We start from the raw sequence: 22,731 nt of genomic DNA, 5'->3' as shown, positions 1-22,731 counted from the left end.
AAGAGGGGACTCTTGTCAGTGGGGCCCTCCTGGGACATGGGCTCTCGACAGGTGCCCAAGTATGCCTACCCTTGATACCAGCCCTGATAATGATTAAGGATGCTAGAAAACCCATGCCACTACCCATAGTAAAGCTCCCAGGTTTGCTGCATTCTTCTATCCTGGGACACTTGTTACTGATCGAGATTAGCGAACCCTGTCCTTCCGTATACTCTGTTATGCCCTGGTTTCTGTTCTGACCTGCTTACATTGACCTGAACACTGCTACTCTTGGGGTAGGGGGACAATGTTTGAAACCCCTTTGATTTAAGGTCAGCAGTGAAATCTTTGGCCTTTGGCCTAAAAAATATGTCGCAACCACAGGAGGGAGACCATAAGCGGCTGTAGACTAGAGGCAACCAAACCTCAGGGAAATCAATGAGTGTCAACTGTGCCGTCCTACCCCGGCCCATCTTGCTATGAAAATTTCTCTGTCATCTTGAGAATTCTGGGCACGTAATCAGGGCTTGACGATCAAAGCGTTAATTGATCCCCCAACACCACTTCCCCCGACCTATCCTTCGTTAGAATTCACAGATTGTGCAATTTTTGTTTCAAGAAAGAACTAGCGTGGACTCAAAGCAAAAACAAGAGTGTGAAATATATATAGTTGCAATGGTGTCCCCATAAAAACAATAATTGCCATTCCTGCAGCTAATACATTTTAATCAGAAAATATGTGCCTGTGGGAGGGGATGTGTAATAGTTCTGAATTATGGAATAAAACCTGAGCTCCTTGAAGGACATAGACCAGGCATTTCTTCATAATGAAACTAATTATAAATATTTATGATTCAGCGTGTCCCAATTCATAAGTGCCATCGCCTATGTGGCTGCCATTTGAATTGAACGGGTGCCTCTTCAACGTGCAGTTTAAACTTCCATTTGTAAATTGTGGCCTCTAGGCATACCTAAAAGTCACCAGATCAGAGTTTAATTTAAAAGTGGCCCAATGGTGCTTGCAGGGTGCACTTTGTGTTTGTTTTTACTTGAATCCTGAGGTCCAAGTACAAAATATTGGCTGGTGGTTTCGAGGGGACATAACGCTTAGAATCAGGGTGCCTCTGAGCATGAATTCAGCCCAGAAATTGATTTTTAAAACTAGTGCTGAGTTCATGCTCTTTTCACCACCAAATCTAGTTCTGGTTTCTCCCAGTTTGGTTTCTTCTCCATTTTGGTGGCCTAAAAGAGAGAGAGAGAGAGAGAAAGGCCTAAAGTGGCATATCAAAGGCAGTAGAGCCGCCCTTTAGTCTGGTAAAGAAATCCACCGCACTTCTCAAATGCCGGTCGGTACAAAATGAGAAGTGATAACTGGTCTGATTTTCTGAATGGACAGATAAATTGCAAATTAGCAATAATGGGTATTTTTCCCCCTTCTGAATGTTTTACAGTCGAAGATAATAGCCAGTCTCAAAAGAAGAAGATTAAGGTGGAAGATTTGTTCAGCGAAGATTTCAAAATTCATGACCCGGAGGCTAAATGGATAAGTGGTGAGTCTTGCAATTACGTAAGAAAATAACTTCCATGGCCACTTGCGCCGTTTCTATTACGAGTGCTCCCTGCTCCCTGTGTATTTCCATTTTGTTTTTACAACCAAGTAAGGCTTCCTCTAGCCCAGCGGATTCCCAGCGGTGCCGTGGGGACCTCCAGCAGGGCCCACAAAGCTCTTCACTACCTGCTCCCTTCAAAAAGAATTCAATTAAATAAGAACTTTGGGAAATGTTAGAGTAGTCTTCTTTCTCTCCCTTTCTAGCCTTTAGCCTGGCTCTTTTTTGTCTCCCCTCTACCCCTTTGCCTTGCTGTTTCCTCCTCCCTCCCAGCCTCTAGACTCACTGTTTCTTCCTCCGCCACTTTATCTTGCTCTTTCTTCCTCCCCACCCCCTCCCACCAGCCCTTATGTTGCTCTTTCTCTGCCCTCTACCATTTTGCCTTTCTGTTTATGGAAAAAGTGCAGAAAAGGGCAACTAAAATGATTAAAGGGCTGGAGCATCTCCCCTACGAGGGAAGGTTACATGAACTGGGATTGTTTAGCTTGGAAAAAAGGAAGTGAAAGGGAGACATGATAGAGGTGTACAAAATAATGCATGGTATAGAGAATGTGGTCAGGGAGACGTTTTTCTCCCTCTCTCAAAATATTAGAACCCGGGGTTATCCTATGAAGCTGAGTGGTGGGAGATCCAGGACAAATAAAAGGAAGGACTTCTTCACACAGCACATAATTAAATTATGGAACTCACTACCACAAGACGTAGTGATGGCCACCAATTTGGATGGCTTCAAAAGGGGGTTGGATAAATTCCTGGAGGAGAAGGCTAGTAACCCTGATGGTTGTGTGCTCTCTCCAGCATTCGAGGCAGTAAGCCTGTGTGCACCAGTTGCTGGGGAACATGGATGGGAGGGTAATGTTGCACCACATCCTGCTGTTCATCCCTGGCCAACGGCTGGTTGGCCACTGTGTGACAGAGTGCTGGACTAGATGGACCCTTGGTCTGATCCAGCATGGGACCTCTTATGTTCTTATGTTCCTCCTCCCTCCCAGCTTCTAGACTCATTATTTCTCTCCCTGTTCCTACCTCATAACTCACTTTTGACTAGCCAGACCTCCACAGCAGCGAATATGTGACTGCTCACAGCCATTTTGTGGTGGTGCCCACAGCAGTTTCTTAATTTCCAAACATGCCCAGAAGTCTAACAAGGTTGGGGAATTCTGCCTTAGTCCATTCCTGTCTACTCCACTGGCTGTCTTTAAGCCAGCTGCTCTTCTTTTGCTCAGCCTATGTCACAGGCTTGTTATGAGGACAAAATGGTGGGGCGGGGGGGGGGGGGAGAAGGAACCATGTATACCAACCTGAACTCCCTGCCAGAAGGGTGATGTACAGAAATGTGATGCATTCACACACACCATCCAAGAGGACCTTCAGGTGAGAGACAGTGATTTGCCCAAGGTCAATTATTGAGATTCATAGGCCATAGCTAGACCTAAGGTATATCCCTGGATCGTCCAGGGGTCAAACCTCTTCATCTAGGTGACACAGGGGATCCAGTGCTCAGGCAGGGGCGAACCCTGGATGATCCCAGGATAAACTTTAGGTCTAGCTGTGGCCATAGTTGAGTGAGAGTTAGAACCCGGGTTCCAACATCCAAACCTGACTCCATCTAGATTCAGGACTCTGCCATACAATACTTTTTATGTAATTATGTACAAGACTCATGTAATTGCGGTATGATTATAATAGGGTGAACTATGGGTACTGGGTGAGGAGGAAACTGGTTACTCAAAAGACAGTGCACAGGCAAAGCAGGGGGATGATTAGAGCAATATCTAGCTAAATCTTCTTTTTGTCACTTTCAATTTTTTCTTTCTTTCCAAAATGCATTCTCTTGTTCCCCAAACACTATTATTTCGGGGCATGAGGTGAAGCATTGCTAAGAGACAAGGAAACTCTACTTGCTTTTGTGTTTTCTTAACACCTGAGCTTGATCTATGAAATTCTTAAAATCGTAGCGAAATTAAGGCACACGGAACTTACAGCCATGGGAGCTACTGATGCAACTGGGTTTCTCAAACTTTCTACACTGCAATCCACCACATAAATATGCAGTTTTTGGAATTTAAGACAGATGGACGAACAGAAAGAGAGCTAGATAAACAGACAAATCTCCCCTTAGATTTAGGTGACATTTAAACATTGCAGTGTGAAAGAACCTTGCAGAACTGTTGCTCTGTAAAGAAACCCAAAACTTTGGGCCTTAAAATCTGCCAGAACTATATCAATTTCATAGTCTTTGCCCACATGGACACCATCTGCAGAACATTGCCATGGTGCTATGGGAAGGAGCCATTGGACATAAAAAGAAACCCAGCTTTCTATCAGAAATCATTACTTTTGCCAGCTAAGGACACAATCCTATGAATGTTTAAACAGAATAAAGTCCTCCAACTCCCAGCATCCTTGGGAGATGTAAGACTTTTTCTTGTCTGAAATTGCATAAGATGGTGCCCTAAACCTCTTTTGTACAAATCCTCTGGAACAGAAACTCCAATACAAGATACATGACCTTACCACGAAGGGTGCAGGAATGTCAAATTCAGCCCATGTCTTTTGGAAAGTCTCTGATCAGGGCAGGGGCAAGTCTGTGCTGTCAAGTATCTCGAAAGCAGACACAACAATTTTACCTGCATCCACTTTCTTCATGCATGGGTACTCTGTTGCTCAATAGCTATTCTGTAGTTACATCTCAAGGTGAGGCGAACGAATGGAGAGTTAACCAGCTGTCCTCTTCTAACTTCAGAATGAAGGTTGAGAAGCACGAGCAGATGCTTCCCTCACCACGGGGATACTGTTGCAAACAGCATCCCCCGGCAAATTCTCCACAGTCACACCCACCCACACTGTAACATTTAGCCATTCTTGTCTTCTAAAGGGCATCCATCACATTGCGAATATCCACATTGCAGGCAACCAAGAGCAGAGGCGGTGAGGCACGCAACGAGATCACTGCCTCCACAAACGACGGGCTGCTAAATATTACAGAAGGGGCTGGGGCTGGGGGGGGAATTCAACAGAGAGTCACCATTGTTGTTGCATCCACTCATCTTCTTCGGAGGCGTCTTTCAGGCATCCAATTCAGCCATTTGGAGGGAGGTACTGGAGTGAGTGAGCTGTACAGAACTTGTTACCTAACTGTAGCAATGAATATTTAGGGCAAGGGTGCAGAACCCCTGGCCAAATCCAGCCTTCCGAGGGTCCCAATCTAGATCCCTAGGGGTGGAGCTTCTTTCCCCCAGCTATGGGCTCATCTACACCAAGCAGGATGTTGCACTATGAAAGTGGTATGAAAGCGGTATATAAAAGGCAGGAGCCACACCAAGCAGGATATAGTAGTATGAAAGCTGTACATGGTATGTGTCAATGAGACCCAACAGTTGTCAGCACACTACAGTACTGCTATAAAGCAGTCACATGGCTCCTGCCTTTTAAATACCACTTTCATATCACTTACATAGTGCAATATCCTGCTTGGTGTAGATGAGCCCTATGAATCCTTTGATGTTTTCCCAGCATTTGCATGTTTTTTTCCCATTCTAAAAGGTCGATGCCTCTCCTAAGGCTTAGGCTGTTTCTACACCAGCCCAATAGTCTGGGCTGCTCACGGCTGAGTCCCTGTGTGTCCAAATGATGCACAGGGACTCCTGGGGGCAGTGGGGATGGGCATGGGTTTCCCCAGGGATCAAGGAATGGGAATGGGTTTCCCCAGGGATCAAGGAACCCTGGGAAAACTTAGTTTTACCCATGGTCCCGGGAGCATCTCGCGGGCAGTGTGGGCACCTGTCCCGGCGTGTATGCCACCTTGGGTTCCATGGAGGAAAAAAGGCGGGATATAAATGCAATAAATAATCATAATAATGGGGAATTAGTAAACACCCCCCCCCGAGGCATGCTATCTGGAAAGATGCCCCACTTGGGGGACTTGATGCAAATGGCCCCAGCACCAGACCCCTCAAGGTTGCCCCTGAGTCCCCAGGAACCAAGGCATCTGGGTATTAAAGCAGAAGCCCAGAAGTAAAGGCAGTGTGCCCATCTATCGGTATGAGGCCTTCGGACTCTGAGCCAGATTCAACGTGTGTTCTGGATCAAGGCACTATCAGAGGGTGCCTCCTATTGCTGTTTCTGATGCAACGTCTATTCTCCGCAGTGCTGTTGCTGGACAGCTCCCTTTGTAGCTTCAGCACCTTGGTCACTGAAGTACTGGACAGCTCACTGGTAAAGTAGGAAATCTGAGCCAAACAGCAGCGGTGGATAGAATTGGGAAGATGCAGAGGGGGGGGGGAAGGCAATTTAGAAGGGGAAATATAGCCGGCAGGGCTAGTCACTCACTTCCCTCCCACCCTTTCTCTGCTCTTGATGGCAGCCCCAAGTGACGGCTTTTCATTAAGAAACAGCAGCAGAAAGTTACCCAGACCTCCATGCCACACGTAGTTTCTCTCTACTGTTCCTCTGAAAAGAATAAAGCCGTCGTCTGCCCAGTGAGGTTCACAGAATGCATCTCATTGACTGAGATTTGGTTCAGGTTGAAAAGACCGAAGGTTGATCAGGCATTGAAAAAGATCTATAGCGACCTGTCACTGGGAAAGCCGTTATGGAAATGTCAAGTGGCTTTCTGAACTGAATGGCTTGCCCTTTCAGCGCTGCTTTATATTATGACGCATCAAATTCTGAGTTCAGTTACTTTGGGCGTAAAAGCTCAGATCGTCTCCACGGGATAGCACTGCATTCATCCCGATTTATGAGCCCTGTATTGCAGGGATGGGTGCCTTGCTGGAAAATATTGAAATGCCACCCTTCTCGTCAGAGGTCATCAGAACAATTCAGCAGCCTTAATTAGTCCTTGCATCATCCCTGTGGGGCAGGCAAATATTATTATTGTACTCATTTTACAGCTGGGTAAACAACAAAACAGAGTGGTGAATCTTTAAGGTCATCAACAAGACAGCAGGATGAATTAGGAATACAATATGGCATGCCAGTCTCCTAGGCCCTGACATAAACTGGCACACTGTTCAGGCTCTAACAGGCTTCAGCTTCTTTCCAATACTTAAGACTCTTGGATTCATCTCACAAGTTCTCTCCAGGGGTGGAGGGGGGAGATACACAATAGCCTAATTTAGCAGGAAACAGTGCTATAGATCATATTAAAAATGTATATTAATGCATGAAGTAAAACAATTGTATTTGGGATTTTCATTCGTTTCCTGGGTCTCCCTTTGCTCAGAAACATGAGATCCTTGAGTAAGGGAAGGCTGCAGTCCAGAAAGTACACTGCAAAAACTCACATCTGCCTGTGGCTTTTGCAGAGGGCATCCCACCATGTCCCTGGGAACCACAGATGGTTGAGACTGGTTTGCACTGAAAAGGGAGCAGGATCTTCACTACTGCTTTATAATGGTATTGGTGCACTGACAACTGGGGACCATGACACATTCCATATACTGTTTTCAAACCACTTTCAAAGGCCCTTTCTACACCTAAGGATTATCCCTGGAAAATGGAGGGATCGTCCCTGCCTGCTCCTGGGATCCCCTGTGTGTCATTTGCATGCACAGGGATGATCCTGGGGGAAAAGTCAGGTGTAGAAACGGCTAAAGTGTTATATCCTGCTTGGTGTAGATCTGGCCAGGATCTATATGTCCTGAGACAAGTGTACCTCCCTAGGTTGGGAGGTGAGAGTGAAACAGCCCCTTAGTTCATGAGTTAAGGCAATGCCAAATTCCCATTCTATACAGAGTCATTCGTATGTCAAAAATACTCAAGGCCGTTAAAGTGCTTGTCATAAACTCTTGTTTACAGAGGCAAGAAGTCTTAGATGAAACTGGCACAGCAGGGTCTGTCTTATGCTGTTGACTGTATGAAATGTTTTTGTGTTACAAGCTGTTTTGGTGGGGGTTTTGTTGTTTTTAAATGCCTTTTTCTAAAAAAAAAATCACAAATAAGGAAAAAGGAAGGGGGAAATTCATACATGAATAAAATAACATTTACAAAAAAGGCAGAGGGGGGAACCATATAAGGAATAGAGGAAGATGAAGGTGGCCACGTCACGTGGCCTTGCAGAAGTGGCTGACTCACTTACATACTGACAACCTCTCCTGAAGAGGCACGAACTAAATAAATGAAGCAGAGTAATGTAGTTTAGTTATGCTCTAGAAATAAACTCTTTTTTATTTAGTAAGGGTACAACCCTACCTGACTGATGCTCGACAGATGGAGCCCTCTGTCTATCTGATGCAGGGAAGCAGGACCAGCAGAGGCTTTTTAGCCATTTGGTCCTCCTTTTCTTCAGTTTCTGCCAGACTGGCCTCTGAGCCTGTGTAGACCCACATATGTCTCATTACCTTTAAAGCCCTACATGGTTTGGGTCCTGGTTACCTGTGGGATCGCCTTCTCCCATACAATCCGCCCTGCACACTCAGGTCCTCTGGGGAGAACTTACTTCAATCAGCCAAAACTAGGCTGACAACTGTTACCCAGAGGACCTTTTCTTCTGCTGCCCCCAGACTGTGGAGCGGCTGCCAGAGGAGATTTGTCAGCTTAACGCTCTCTCTGAATTTAAGACAGCTTTAAAGACTAGCCTTTTCCGGCAGGCCTACCCAGATGAATGTGAAACCAAGAATTTTTAAGATGTGTTGATTGTTATCTTGATGTTGTATTGGTTTTATATGCTCTTTTAATTAATTTTATGTATCAGATTTATACTGTATTGTTGTACCAATGCTGTTCCACACCTCGATACAAAGGGAGAGGTGGGTGAGAAATAAATATATTATTTTTATTTATTTATTATTAAATGGCTTGTGAATCTGGCAGATCCGTGTTTTCTCTCCTCTCTGCCTGTAGTTTCAACCCCAAATGTCCATTTGGTCCCTCCTTGAGGTTGTGACCCTGACCCTGGGAGAGGGACCCATTACAGAGCTTTTCATGACAGCTGGGAGGATGGCAGCTTTCCCAAGTGGGACATTCCCTCCTTGAGGCCCATAGTTCTGTCCCCAATATCCCATGGACTCTCAGATGATGTCGAGGGATCCTATAATTGCTTTCTAAGGGCAAAATGCTATGCATGTTAGGACAGACAAAAGTCCTACTGGGGCATGCTGGGAGTTGTAGGACTTTTTCTATCTAACATGCATAAGATTGCACTGTAAGACTGCTTTCCTGCCCAATTGCAGGGGTCTTTGGGATTGTCCATTCACAGGAGCCCTCTACTAAGCTGTGAGAGGATGGATGAGCGAAATGTTAATCTGGGTCTCCTATGTCTAAACAAACATTCCAGCCAGTAATATACTCAAAACTCTCTTTTTAATGTATGATGAAGACTCTGGGGCCTCTTGGACATATCAATATGGCGCTTAATGGACCAGAAATCTCAATTGTGCTTTCTCTCTCTCTTGCTCTATGAATCATTATTTCTCAACAACGTGATTCAGCCTATTCTAGTCAAGAAACAAAAACTGGGATGCGACCAACCATAACTTAGAGCACATGGTTTGCATGCAAAAGGTCCCAGGTTCAATACCTGGCACCCCCAGTTTAAAAGGGTCAAGTTCTCAGTGATGGGAAAGACCTCAGCCTGACACTCTAGGGAGCCACTGCCTGTATGCCCGGTTCAGACAACATGATAAACCATGATAGTTAAGCATTTTGAGCTAAACATTATGGCTTAGCATGTCATGTTAACTATGACTTAATGTGCCATGTGAACCATTCTGAAACATGGAGGTTACATAACCACAGTTTATACATGCTCACTAACCATTTGCTGCAAAACGGTTAGCGGCTTAACCATGGCTTAGCATGTTGTCTGAACAGGCCCATATATATTAAATTCAAACTTGGAAATGAGTTGGTCATCCATTGACCGATTCTCAGGAAACATACTTCATCGGGAAGCTCTTGACATTGAGATTCCACAAATAACAACAGTTTTTCTGTAATTCAGATTCGGGAGTTTATGTCCATAAAGCTTTTTTTTTGTGGGATTTTTTTTTAAGTATTAAGCTATCTTGTATAACAATGTACTATAAAGTTTTATTTTAATATCAAAAATGTGAAGAATAATTAAACAAACAGAATTAATTTCAAATTGGAGGAAAATGACATCTGAACACATACAAAAAACCTCTCTGCACACAGGTGCAGGCCAAAGTATGATATACCAGTAACATATGGCCTGTAAACAAATCATGAAGGGATTAAGAGACATCTACAGTTAAAAGTAACAGTCAAAATTTAGCTATTGCTTAAAAAGGCAATCTCTAACTATTAAATTCAACAAAATTGCATTTAAAAGTCTCTGTACACTTTTAGTTAAGTTAAACCTTTTATTAGATTTAAGCTGTGTTTGCAGGGAGGCAATTGGTTTTATTTCATTTCATTTCTTTACTGTCCAGTAGCTGAAGCTCTCTAGGTGGCTCACAAAAATGACAAACCACAAATACAAGATAATAAAAAACATAGTGTAAAATTTTTAACACCCAAAATTTAAAACAATTTAAACTGATAAAACAATTTCAATAAGTTACTGGACCTGATAAAGACAGCTGACATAAATGCCCCATCATATGGCATGAAATGCCTGGGACTAGAGGACTGCCTTAACCTAGCACAGAAAAGATGACACTGTTGGTGCCAGGTGGACCTCAGTGGGAAAATCATTCCATAATCTGGGGGCCAACACTCAGAAGGCCCTCTTTGTCACTGCTACCTTCTGAGCCTCCCTCGGCAGAGGCACTTGGAGGAAAGCCTTAGATGTTTATTGCAGTGTCCAGGTAGATTCATGTTTCGAGAGGCACTTCGTTCTATTTCATAGGATGGAAAGGCTATACAGAAAGCGCAGCAGGTTTGATTTTTAATCACTGGGGACGGGCTGGAGCAGGGTTATTTTACAAAATGTGTGTGTGTGTATGTGTATGCAGTTCACATGTTGTTACAGTAAATAAGGTGATTTATTTTGCATTCCCTCGATCCTCCCGGAGTGCAGGGCTCAAGTTAAAGGAAGCCAGATTCCATCTGGACATCAGAAAAAACTTCCTGACTGTTAGAGCAGTACGGCAATGGAACCAGTTACCTAGGGAGGTTGTGGGCTCTCCCACACTAGAGGCCTTCAAGAGGCAGCTGGACAACCATCTGTCAGGGATGCTTTAGGGTGGATTCCTGCATTGAGCAGGGGTTGGACTCGATGGCCTTGTAGGTCCCTTCCAACTCTGCTATTCTATGATTCTATGTAACAGTGCCCTCATGCATTTATTGAACTCCCCTGATAAAACCACTGAGGTTTCTTCAACAACGTTCAGGCATGTGAGCAGGAGAGGAATTATTTATGGCTTACTCTGCACAATACTTAGGAGCCATTTTTTTAAAAGCATGGATACTTTCAAAATTAAGCTGAATTGAAATGGCACATAGTGTGTTTTTCATTGGGGGTGTGTGTTCCATGATGAAGTATACACTTCTGTGCATAAGCTGGAATTCAATTCCCAGTATCTTTAGTTAAGAAATACTTGTTGGCCTTTATTTATTTATTTATTTATTTAGTGCATTTCTATCCCTTTGTTCTTCTATCATGGAATTCCCATCCAGACTCTTACCTGAGCCAGACCTGCTTAACTTCAGCAAGATAGGGGTGCTTTTAAAATCTATATCAGGGAACCCTGTATCTTTTTTGTTTGTTTGTTTGTTCATTCAGTCGCTTCCGACTCTTTGTGACTTCATGGACCAGCCCACGCCAGAGCTTTCTGTCGGCCATCGCCACCCCCAGCTCCCCCAAGGTCAAGTCCGTCACCTCCATAATTTCATCCATCCATCTTGCCCTTGGTCGGCCCCTCTTCCTTTTGCCTTCCACTTTCCCTAGCATCAGCCTCTTCTCCAGGGTCTCCTGTCTTCTCATTATGTGGCCAAAGGACTTCAGTTTTGCCTTTAATACCATTCCCTCAAGTGAGCAGTCTGGCTTTATTTCCTGGAGTATGGACTGGTTTGATCTTCTTGCAGTCCACGGCACTCTCAGAATTTTCCTCCAACACCACAGTTCAAAAGCATCTACCTTCCTTCGCTCAGCCTTCCTTATGGTCCAGCTCTCGCAGCCATAGGTTACTATGGGGAATACCATTGCTTTAACTATGCGGACCTGTATCTAATCTAGAGTAAAAATGAAAAGAAGGCATAACTGCTAGACATACATTTACAGGAAATCCTATGCATATTTAGATGGGGGGGGGGGGAAAGTCCCACACCTCCCAGCATTGCCCATCCAGCATTGCCCAGTTTGACCAGGTGGTTTCTAGTCAAACTGGGTTTTGCTATTCTTGGAATGGGGAAAATCAAATAACTCCCAATAGTATGATCAGCACTGCTGTAATAAACCTACAGCTGCCATGGGCAGTTTTTAGATAGTGTCTGTAACATTACTGGTGACATGCAAGGCACTTCATTTCTCCCCCATAGAAGAGAATCATCTGTAGTTATGTGCATTACAGTGTGCCATAGGCAAAGCATGAACACAGGTGTGCAGTACCAAGGTGTCTGTAATTTGCTCCAGGTGATTCAAGTGAATACACTTTCAGAAAGGAAGGGGAAAACCTCTCTGAGATAACTAGTTAATTTGGTGACAACATAGATTGAACAAGGGACATTTCTTCCTGAACCCAAGGTTTTCCACCAGTTAAAACCCTGTAAAGGAAGTAAAGTTGAAGACTGAATTGGTGCCCTACATTTAAAAGCCTGCAGCATGGTTGCATCCTTTGAACGCGCCTCATTCCTACATAAAACACTTTAGAGGAGAAGAGCTCACATGTCTTGCAAGCATATGTTTTGAGTTGTTGTTTTCCTTACTAACAGGAAAACAACATCAACAACAACAACAACACAGGATTTCATTCTGGCTCTGCTGAATGATCCTTTGCTTTTAGTCTTTTCCTCCAGTACATACCTTTCAGCTTAGGTATGAGAGAGAGGGGGAAGGGGAGAGGAGGGAAAAAATGAATATCCAACCATGGGTCAGGAAGCTACACTTGAAAATCGGCTGTATTTGATGACCCCATAGTGCTCTTCGTCCTCTGTGTGGGCCAGCAGACTGCAACCTAGCAGGGCTTATGGGTGTCAGGTGGGCAGAAATCAGCTCTCTTCAAATCCCCCATCTAGAAATATCTTAAGTGGGCCATTCATGGCAATTCTGGCTATTTGAGACTTATTACACACTGCTGGCAGCCTCATGACCTATGGACAAATCTCCTTGGAATATGAAGATGACCCATAATTATGTGGGACCCATAATTCTATCCCCAGAGCATCTGTGATAGCCTAATTTGAGAGTCCTCCAGAATACAGTATTGTTTTAGTGGTTACTGATGTACCTGGGCACCATCATGGTTGGTCTCTATGCTCCCTCAGTAGTATATGGAAGCTCAGATCACATGCAGTCTCTCTGATTATGCTGTTCTTCTCCACACCAGTGGAGAATAGTGATGGCAGAAGAAGGAATGGGAAGGGATAACTCTCTCCCACTGCCCGATGTGATTGTAGCTTTCATGCATTAACAGAGGCAACATGAAAGGTCAGCCCTTTTCTGGAAGCTCTGGCACAGCCCTAGTAACCTATGAATCTGGTCTTAAGTTCCATGTGTGTTCTTAAGAGTTTAAATGGAAAACTTCTGGTCTTGATGTTTAAATATAGCCACAACATAAATCGTTCTTGAGTGAGTAGAGTCCAGCCAAAGGGCATGGAAGGTGGAGTGAAGGTCAATTTTGAAAGGTCAGATGAATGTAGTGACGGATGGGGGGGGGGAATTTAGAGTACAGCGATCACATCAACTGGTAGCAGAGTCATTAGCAGGAAAAGACATGACCTGGCAAAGAGCCACATGGGTGGAGAGTAACTGTTGGTAGGAGAAAGGAAGAAGGCTGGATCAAAGCTTTATAACAAGAGCAAATTTCCTCCTTAAGTTCCTGTTGCATTTTGACAATGATTCACACCTGAAAATTACTTTTGTTTTCTTTTTAGGTTGAGGCTGGGTGATACAAGCATTTTATTATTATATTATTTAATATCCCAGCTTTTTGCTCAAGGTGGCTAAAACTAAAATCCAGATTGAAAACACAATCTTAATTAAAACGCATCATAAAAACAAATAAATTAAAAGCATAATTAAAAGCATGACAATAGAAGAAATAAACACCACCAACAAGTTAAAAAAAAAACCTATAGAAAGAGACCAGCTTATATGCCTGAACAAAAGGTCTGTAGTTGAAAAGAAGTTTTGAAACTGGAGGTCCACTCCTCACTGCACTCCTCTCCTGCCGTCAAAGACCCCTGACAAGCCACCTAATGGAATGGTAGGGCTACAATATTATAGGAGTGATCTGGATGACCTCCAAGGCCTCTTCTAACTCTATCCTGCTTGTGGGTCCCTGGTCGACAGCTAGTTGGCCATTGTGTGAACAGAGTGTTGGACTAGATGGACCCTCGGTCTGATCCATCAGGGCTCTTCTTATGTTCTTATCATCGTATGTGGATGGTATTGGTTTCCACCTGGGTACTTGTAATATGGAATGGTAGCTTCAGTGGCATGGACTCCATACGTTTATTCCAGTGCCACACCTGGAACTTCGGTCCACCAGTCTGTCACTGACAGCCATTGAGTTCCAATGTAGTGGTGAAGCTGGAACTAACTACAGCATAGAGTTCCCATACCATATACGTAATGCCTAGATAATATGTCTGTTAAAGATGTGGCCCTTAACAGCTGTAATTTCCCCAGCATTTTGGAGCTCGAGTAAACATGGAAAGCCCTTAACACCGCATGTTAAATGGAATTTTTTGTTTGTTTATTGAATTTATTCTTTATTATTCAAAAAAACCATCCTGATTTGAATTGTCCTTCCAATAAAACTGTGAGTCTGTTCTTATTACACTCCTCATCTGAAGCTTTGTTTATTTCAGCAACAGCAGGTCCTTTTGTGGAAGAGTGTGCAAGTTTCTTCACGATGTGATGGCACAAGCTTGACTCATGGTACCCAGTTAAGTGTCATCTCCCTTTTAAGATCAAACAGAGTAGCTCCAGCTTTACAGCAGTCAGCTGCATACAAAAAGAAGGCTCCCTTTCTCTTTCATCTTTTGGAATTGTAATGTTTACAGTCCTTGCTTTTGTGCAGTGGCACCTAAGCTATGATGGGATTATCAAGAAAACAATTTAGAATGTAGGAATCCAAAAGGAGGTATTAGGGCATTATATGTTTATTCCAGGGTTGGAGGTAGAGATTAATGGAATTTAGGCTGCAGTTTTCAATACTGAGGTACCTGGGAGTAAATCTCCTTGAACTCAATGGGGCTTCCCTCTGAGTAGACATGTCTAAGATTCCAGTGGTAGAGATCTGTTGTCCAAAATTCCCGCTGGTTTTGTTCATCTTCCAACCCTTCACTGTCAAACTCCGTTCTGCAAATTGTGTTCCCCAGCTTTGTAGAATATTCTCAAGCTCTGCAGAAAGGTCTCCATCAATGTCTTTATGGCGCGGGGTGGAGGAGGAGGTGCCTTTTGAATATAGTGCTCTTGAGTATAGTGGTGCTATCTTTTTACTGTGTCAGACGAGATGGAATCCTCATGATTGCTCCATGTTTTCAAAGAGAGCTTCTTTTTATAAAGGGTGACAGGAGGAGCGGAAAAGGTGTTTGATGTTGACACTTGAAAGACGTAGCCCACACATGGGAGATTATCTGCTATAGAAACACAAACTCAGCCTTGGAGTTCAACACAAAGTGAATCAAGTTTCGTTCTTTTTCGTATTTTTAAGTTTCATTTTTTCCTAGCTTGGTGTGTGTGTGTGTGTGTGTGTGTGTGTGTGTGTGTGTGTAAAATAAACTAACGCCTGTCTGGCTTTATTTCCATACTCCAGGAAATAAAGCCAGACTGCTCACTTGAGGGAATGATACTAAAGGCAAAACTGAAGTACTTTGGCCATATAATGAGAAGACAGGACACCCTGGAGAAGAGGCTGATGCTAGGGAAAGTGGAAGGCAAAAGGAAGAGGGGCCGACCAAGGGCAAGATGGATGGATGATATTCTGGAGGTGACAGACTTGACCTTGGGGGAGCTGGGGGTGGCAACGGCCAACAGAAAGCTCTGGCGTGGGCTGGTCCATGAAGTCACGAAGAGTCGGAAGCAACTGAACGAATAAAAAACAACAATCAGCATTATCCCAAGTATACTATATGCTCACAGAACAGTGATCTGTGTAATAGGCCACATATAATCCCCCCCAGTTCCAAATTGTTTCGCTTCTTCCTGCTGTGAATTCTTAAGGCAAATATGGAGCCCAGTGGTGGCTGATGCCTCTGATGTCAGTGGGGTGGTGAATCTGCCCCAGGTGTCAGTCAGAACCAGTCAGGACTCTAAAGAAGCTATACGAGGGCCCTTTCTACACCTAAGGGTTATCCCAGGAAAATGGAGGGATTGTCTCTGCCTTCTCCCGGGATACTCTGTGTGGCATTTGGATGCACAGGAATGATCCCGGGATTATTCCGGGGTATAGGGCTGGTGTAGACATGCCCAAGGTGTGAAGCTCCTTTAGAAGTCTGTCCGGATCTGGCTGAAACATGGAGCGGGTTCACCACCCGACTGATCTTGGAGCCACCAGCCTCCATTAGTGGAGCCTCCTCAAGAGAGTTTGGGAGTCTTATCAAAATTCTTTTTCCTTTCTTTGAAATTCTTCAGTCATCTTGCACAAGCAGGAACCTCCAACTTCACCCACAAATGTTGCTCTATGCAAAATGTCTTCACTTCTCCTGCCCCCACTCCCAAGTTATTTCACTAGCTTTATCAAAAATCCCCCTTTGCCTCAGAATTCCTTGGATGGTTTTTTCAAGTCAGACCCTTCAGTTTTGCCTCAGAAGCTTGCCTGAGGCAATATTGGGTGGCAACTCAATAAGAGGTGGTTTGGCTGAGAAATTGTTTCATTTGAACCTGCTAGATTCAAATTCTAGATTCAATATTCTATTAAACCTGCTAGATTCAATATTCATTAAAACTGGAATATTTCCTCTGCCCTGAGATGCTCCCATAATTCCTTTATGGTTCTTTATACTGAGGCAAGAGGGATTTAATGACATCCATTATGACTCTGGGAGTTCACAGAGAAATGTTCTTTGGCACAGTTTCTCCATTTCTGGAGCTCCCTTCCTCCCCACCCCAAATCTGAATATTCTTTGTTGGGGGCTGGCCAAAGCCCTTTTGAAGCCTGATGGTGTCCCCCCTCCCATTCCATGTACAAAAGCCAGGCGGGCTGGCAGTTGAATCTTACTTCGACGCTGGCAAGAGGACAGCATCCTCCACCTCACCTGAGGACAGCAACCTAGCTCAGGTGCCACAGGGCAGGTTGCAAGGAACACACAGCTCTACCCTCTCAGGGACACGCTCCACCATTCCCTGCCCTATCCCTCATCAACTCCCACCACCGTCAGCCAACTCACTGTTTTGAAAGGTACGAATAGACTTGGGCTGACAAAGTTTAAGGCAAATCCGTGTGGTACTGGCCAGGAATGGGGCTCTTACTTTCTCCCGTTGACACCCTTAATTATGCACTTAGCTAAAGAAAAGCAGCTGTTATATGTGGTTCTACTGTCTTTCCCATGATCATCTGGCCCCCTTTTAATGGCTTGCCCTGCCTCTGTATCCTTCAATCTCTGTGTAGAAGTGCCTTCTGCAATTACCCATCATGTAATCACTCCTTGTTGCTTCCTACACTCTTCTGGTGTCTAAATCATTTCCCCCCCCCCATCTCTCTTGGGCTGTCTTCACAGTGCCAGGTTGGTGCCATCTCGCTGCCAAACCCCGTGCTGTCGCTGGCGCGTGGTGGAGGCAAGTTGTCCTTACAGGGGGAGGCAACGTGGACTTTTTGGCAGCCATTAGGCTTGCCGGGCCTGCGCCCTCCCCCTCCCACAGCTTCTGGCAACCAATAGGAGGTTGCCTTCTGCCCGGGAACACCCCCAAAGTGGCTTTGAATGAGGACAGACCGGCAGAAGAGCTGGGCTGTCCTCACCCTGGCTGGAAGAGTCGCCGTAAATCCTGGACTTTTCAGACGTGCGTCTTCACCTCTTTGCCCCAGGGTGGCTTTGAATCTGCGGCTGCGTCATCTAACCGACTCAGCATGGATTTGGAACCACCACGGGGAATAGATGACATCTTTCCCATCTTTCTCATGTTCCTTCGGCCTCATCTTACCACTGGAAGTCTCTGCCCTTGGACATTCACTGCGTCCCTCTTTTCAAACCCTCTTAAGATTTATCCCTTTAAAGCTGTGGTCCCTGCTTGACCTTTCGTTCCCTTGCAGAAAATTGTGATCGGTTCGACTTGACCTTTCTTCCCCTACTATTTCTGTGTTCTCTCCACCCCCGCCCCCCCGCATCCTTGCTGCCTTTTTAAATTGCCACTCTGAAGATAAGAGTCTTAGTTATTTTATTGTTAAGAAACAACATTTTTATATAATACCAAGTGATGTTTAGACAATTAGTTAGAAATAAATATTATTAATTAGACTATCACTCCCAATGCATTTTAAGCACCTGCAATAATGGCATTCAAATTAATCTGAATGGGCTCATTACTGTAATGTTTTGCGGAGCTCAAACTGCGTTCAGTTTTCCTTGGGCAAAAAGCACAAGTGCTGTTTATAAAGGGAGGGGGAAAGATGGAGGCAACCAGGCCGGGTTAAACAAATGAGGCTGGTCTCACGTCGGTTTTTGTGGGGGGGGGGGGAAATGAGGCTGGAAGGAAGAATCAGAGTTAACATAATAAAATGTGGAAATGAAGTTCTGCTTGAGAAGCAGGTGGCCAAAGCATTTGACTGGCCGAGCGTGTAAACAAGAGCGTGTGCTGTAGCTAGATGAGAAGAGAATGAGCATGAAATGCAGCCAGCCGGCTGCAAAGATGTCTGGTGCTCCAGAGCAAGCAAACTGCATCTGATAGACGCCGACCTTGAAAGTAATCTGGGATGAAGGCAAGGGGAGAATATTCAACGCCCGCGCCTGCCAATTTTTCTAGGGAAGCGTTCCAGCCTCACTGCTGGGGTTTGTCTCAGTGTGGACCTGCACAGAACCTCCATCCGGCCTGGATTCTATAATGGGAGAAAAAATTAAATGTTCTCTTTTGGTGTTCTTTGTTCTTCCGCTCCATCTGCTGCAGGAATCAAGGGGTTTCTGCTCCCCTCCCTTTCCTGTCCTGTAAATATGCATGTATATCCATGTTTGAATATGTGAAATTGAATGTAGTGCTTTTTCTCATACCACCGGAATTTTGGATGGCCAGGTGGCTCACTTTATAGAGAAAAGTCCTCTGGCAGAGGACAGCCCTCTGATGGAAGGTGTCCTCTGTTTAATGTCCAGTAAAAGTCTGGTTTAAAGTCAAAGAGCCATAGGGAAAGATCAGCAGGAGCGAAGGGACAGTGGGCACTCATGTCCTCCCCGCTGCCGTGATCACCCACTCGCAAGCACAATCACCCTCTCGCTGTCACGATCAGCCACCTGCTGCCATGATCTCCCATTCCCTAACGTGATCCAGGATACTCCAGTCCCTGGAGAGGTCCTCATGTGTACCACAGCTGCCCCACAGCCACCTGCTTCAGCTGGAGAGATACCTGTGGAACACATGAGGACCCGTCCAGGAACTTGAGTATCCTAGTTTTCATTAGGGAGTGGGTGTTCACGATGGCGGGTAGCTGATCACATTGGTGAGCAAGCGATTGCACTTGCGAGCGGTGATCATGCTTGCAAGTGGATGATCGCAGGGGACACAAGTACTCACTGTCCCTGGACTCCAGTAGGTTCAGCCCTACCAGGCAGTGCATGCCGGGAGTTGTAGGCTGTTTCTTCTTTATGGAGGTCTGGGGATGTGCATTAAAATGGTGGCTCCGTTGTAAAATGGCAGCTCCGTCATGAAATGGCTGCCGTGATTCGGATTTTCAAATTCGAGGCCTGAGGCTTGCACAGCCTTAGCCAGAACTCTAATGGAGCTATCCAAGGTCCTGAACCCTATATCCAAAATAGGTTCAGATCCTCAGGTAGCTCCTTTAGAGTTCTGATTAGTCCTGGCTGAAACCTGGAGCAGATTCACAGCCCCGCTAACATCAGAGCCATCACCCTCCACTGCTTTATACAATGCTGCCATGCTGCAAACTCCACCCACTTTTGGCTGTGCCCACCATGAGCTGTGGACTCTGACTGGATTTTCTCATGGGTCAACTGCCCATCATAGGAAAAAGTTCCCCCACTTCCTGTTTAGAAGATTAATTGTTCCGATTTCAGCATAGTTTTCCCTGTTAGAAGCGGGGGAAGCAGCTTCAATGGGAGGAGAAAGTGGAAGAGGAAAAACTTTTAGCTTTAGAATACTTGGTTTATTCTCCCTTAGTGAATTTTGTTGATTTAAAAATCCTCTTCTATGCATCCATATGAGACACTGAGTGTCTTCCGATGTGTGTCGTTTATTTTTTATTGAAGATCAGGTACTATTGCATTGCCCACAATTGTCTCATTTCTTTTGCCGTCTTCCTTCTTGCCCCAGCATTGAATGATTCAATGATACTTCCTTTACATACCTCAGGATGTCTTTTCATTGGCTTTGTAAGAGAATGTGCCCCCTAGTGGCTAATCTACCACCAATGAATTTTCAGTGTGTGGTACCCAGTTCTCTGTGCAGTATGTTTTTCGCTACAAACGAACTATACAAATGGCATATGTATCATCCCATAAATCCACTATTGCAAAATGGTTAGTGTTGTGTAGGGATGTGTGCACGTGTGTATTTTAATTTGATGTATTTATATTAGAATTAATTTATATAATTTATATTAACCCGCTTTTCTAAATTTTCTTCTTGCTTAAAGCAGGCAAATTGATAAATACAGTTTAGAACCAATTGATTCACAACGGATTTCATTTTATTACTAAAATGAAAAGTGTTGAGGCATTGTGAAGAAGGGGAGAGAGGGCAAACGCTGAGTAATGAGCTTCATACAGCTGTTAACCACTCATAGTACGATTTATCATCCTTATAGCACCAACCGTGTTGTAGGGAAGAGAGCAGTGACAAAGCCCTTTCCTCAGAGGGCTTACATTTTATGTTAGATGAACAACAGGAGACATATTAAAACTACAATATGAGAAACAAGATAATAATAGAAAATTAAAACATTACAACAGAACAATAAAACAGGGTAAGAGGTCAAGGAAAACCTCTGTGAACAAGTGTGTTTCCAAGAGGTGTTTAAAACTTGCCACCATTTCTGCCTCCTGAACCACCTGTGGGAGTGTGTTCCAAAGGATGGGTGCCACCATGAGAAGGCCTGCTCATGGTGACATTCCATTGGTCACAGAATGACGAGTAAGGCCACCACAGAAGATCCCAAGAGTTGACTCGATATGTATAGGGGAAGACGGTCAGCTAGGTATCCTATTTTTGAGTCATTTGGGGCTTTATATGTCAACAACAGAGCCTTGAACATGGCTCAGAATATGACATTGAACACAGGTATACTATCTAAGTGCTCCACTGAGCATCCCTGCTGTGGATTTTGCACTAGTTGCAGCTTCTGAACCAAGCACATGGTTCTTCCAAAGAGTTGCAGGGAATGGCAACACTCTATCTTTGGAGTTTTGAATTGAGAAAAGGATTGTGGCTTGGGGGGGAAGAAACGATTTCATGTTAGCCTGACTGAACAAAACGATTTCACAGAAATGACAATTTTGCTGCCGTATAAACTGTGAAGATGATAGAACATGACCATTTGGGGTTTCTAGGCTCAGAAATTCTGCTGAGCCTGATACGATCTTGAAGAGGGTGGCATTTCATATGATGGAATGTTGATCTGTCTATAAGATCATAACTGACTGATAATCAACACGAGGATCAAACTACAGCAAGAAATGACTGACAGGCACAGACATAATCAACCTGACCACTGTTAAAAATTTGACAAACTGAAATACAATGGATATTTTCAAAAAAGAAAAAGAAAAAAGTGCATTCTATTCTATTGGTAGATTGCAGAGATGAAGGGATGTATGATTTGCTTCGACAAAGAAAGAACTCCTGGAATCATATTTTAAACATTCTATTGCCAAAAGAAGATTATTGAGCTGTGTGGTTTAAGGAAGACTAAGTGCAGAAAGAAAGATGGATGAAATTTAAAGAGCTCAAGTTTCTTTTAAAACATGGGAATTCAATTAGCTGAATAAACCAGCAAAATAATTATTTTTCTTTGAATACTTCACTAAAAGATAGCCTACGTTGAACAGCATTATTATTATTTTGCCATGAAAGATCATTCATCAAATAAATGGGGTAGATATTTCTGAAAACTATTGCATGCAAATTCTAGGTTTGTAAAAAGGCCAAGTTAAACCTTGTGACTGACAGACACACTGACCCTGTTCAGATGACACGCTAAGCCACAACTTAGTGTGTCATGTAAACCATGACTTAGCGCATCATGAGAACCATTCCTAACCATGGTGGTTACATGACCATGGTTTAAACACACATTAAACTTTTGCTGGAAAAGGGTTAGCAGTCTAACCATGGCTTAGTGTGTTGTCTGAACAGTCCCACTGTACATTTTCACAGATAATCAGAGTAGACATGGTTTTTTGCATGTTTTTTGCAACCAGACATTATTGGACATGTTTTTTGCAACCAGACATTATGGAAATCTGGCAGTGATCTGATGGTTTTCTGGGTCTTTGTAGACCTAGGTACACCATGTTTCCTTCATAGATACTTTCCTAGTGGCTATACAGGATAGTATTTGACATATTTGTAGAGCAGTTAGTGCCCTGAACTAACCTCACATAAAATATTTAATGAGGGAAATGCATTATCAGAAATGCATTAGCAAAAATGGTTTTAAAACAAACCTTTGGGTTTGTTTTCATGTAATTCTGCATTCTATGACATTGAACAAGGAATCACAGATATAAAATAATTAATTTGGCCGTGTCCCATTCATTCTTACCTTGCTTGCAGAGCCGTTATTTCACAGTATTTCACGTTATTATCCAGACCTAAGTATTCAGGCCCGGAAGCAGAATTTCTTGCTTTATCATTTGAAAAACATTGTATGCAAGGGAGAGAGATAGTATCTCTCTCTGTGGTTTTTAATGT

At 43.9% G+C, this 22,731-nt stretch overlaps 1 protein-coding gene across 4 annotated transcripts in view; it reads left to right on the top strand.

The window, feature by feature from the left end:
- DPP6 (dipeptidyl peptidase like 6) overlaps positions 1 to 22,731 on the top strand; it is a 562,250-nt gene that overhangs the window by 364,871 nt on the left and 174,648 nt on the right. For all 4 annotated transcript variants that reach the window (XM_063126315.1, XM_063126297.1, XM_063126324.1 and 1 more), the window contains exon 3: positions 1,431 to 1,529. In XM_063126315.1, the coding sequence (XP_062982385.1) occupies positions 1,431 to 1,529 (99 nt within the window). The remainder of the gene's footprint in view (positions 1 to 1,430; positions 1,530 to 22,731) is intronic.

This window comes from Elgaria multicarinata, chromosome 1 (assembly GCF_023053635.1).
Source record: "Elgaria multicarinata webbii isolate HBS135686 ecotype San Diego chromosome 1, rElgMul1.1.pri, whole genome shotgun sequence".
In the NCBI taxonomy this organism is placed as follows: domain Eukaryota; kingdom Metazoa; phylum Chordata; class Lepidosauria; order Squamata; family Anguidae; genus Elgaria; species Elgaria multicarinata.
The sequence above is the reverse complement of the archived record's forward strand: the minus strand, read 5'-3'. Positions and strand labels throughout refer to the sequence as shown.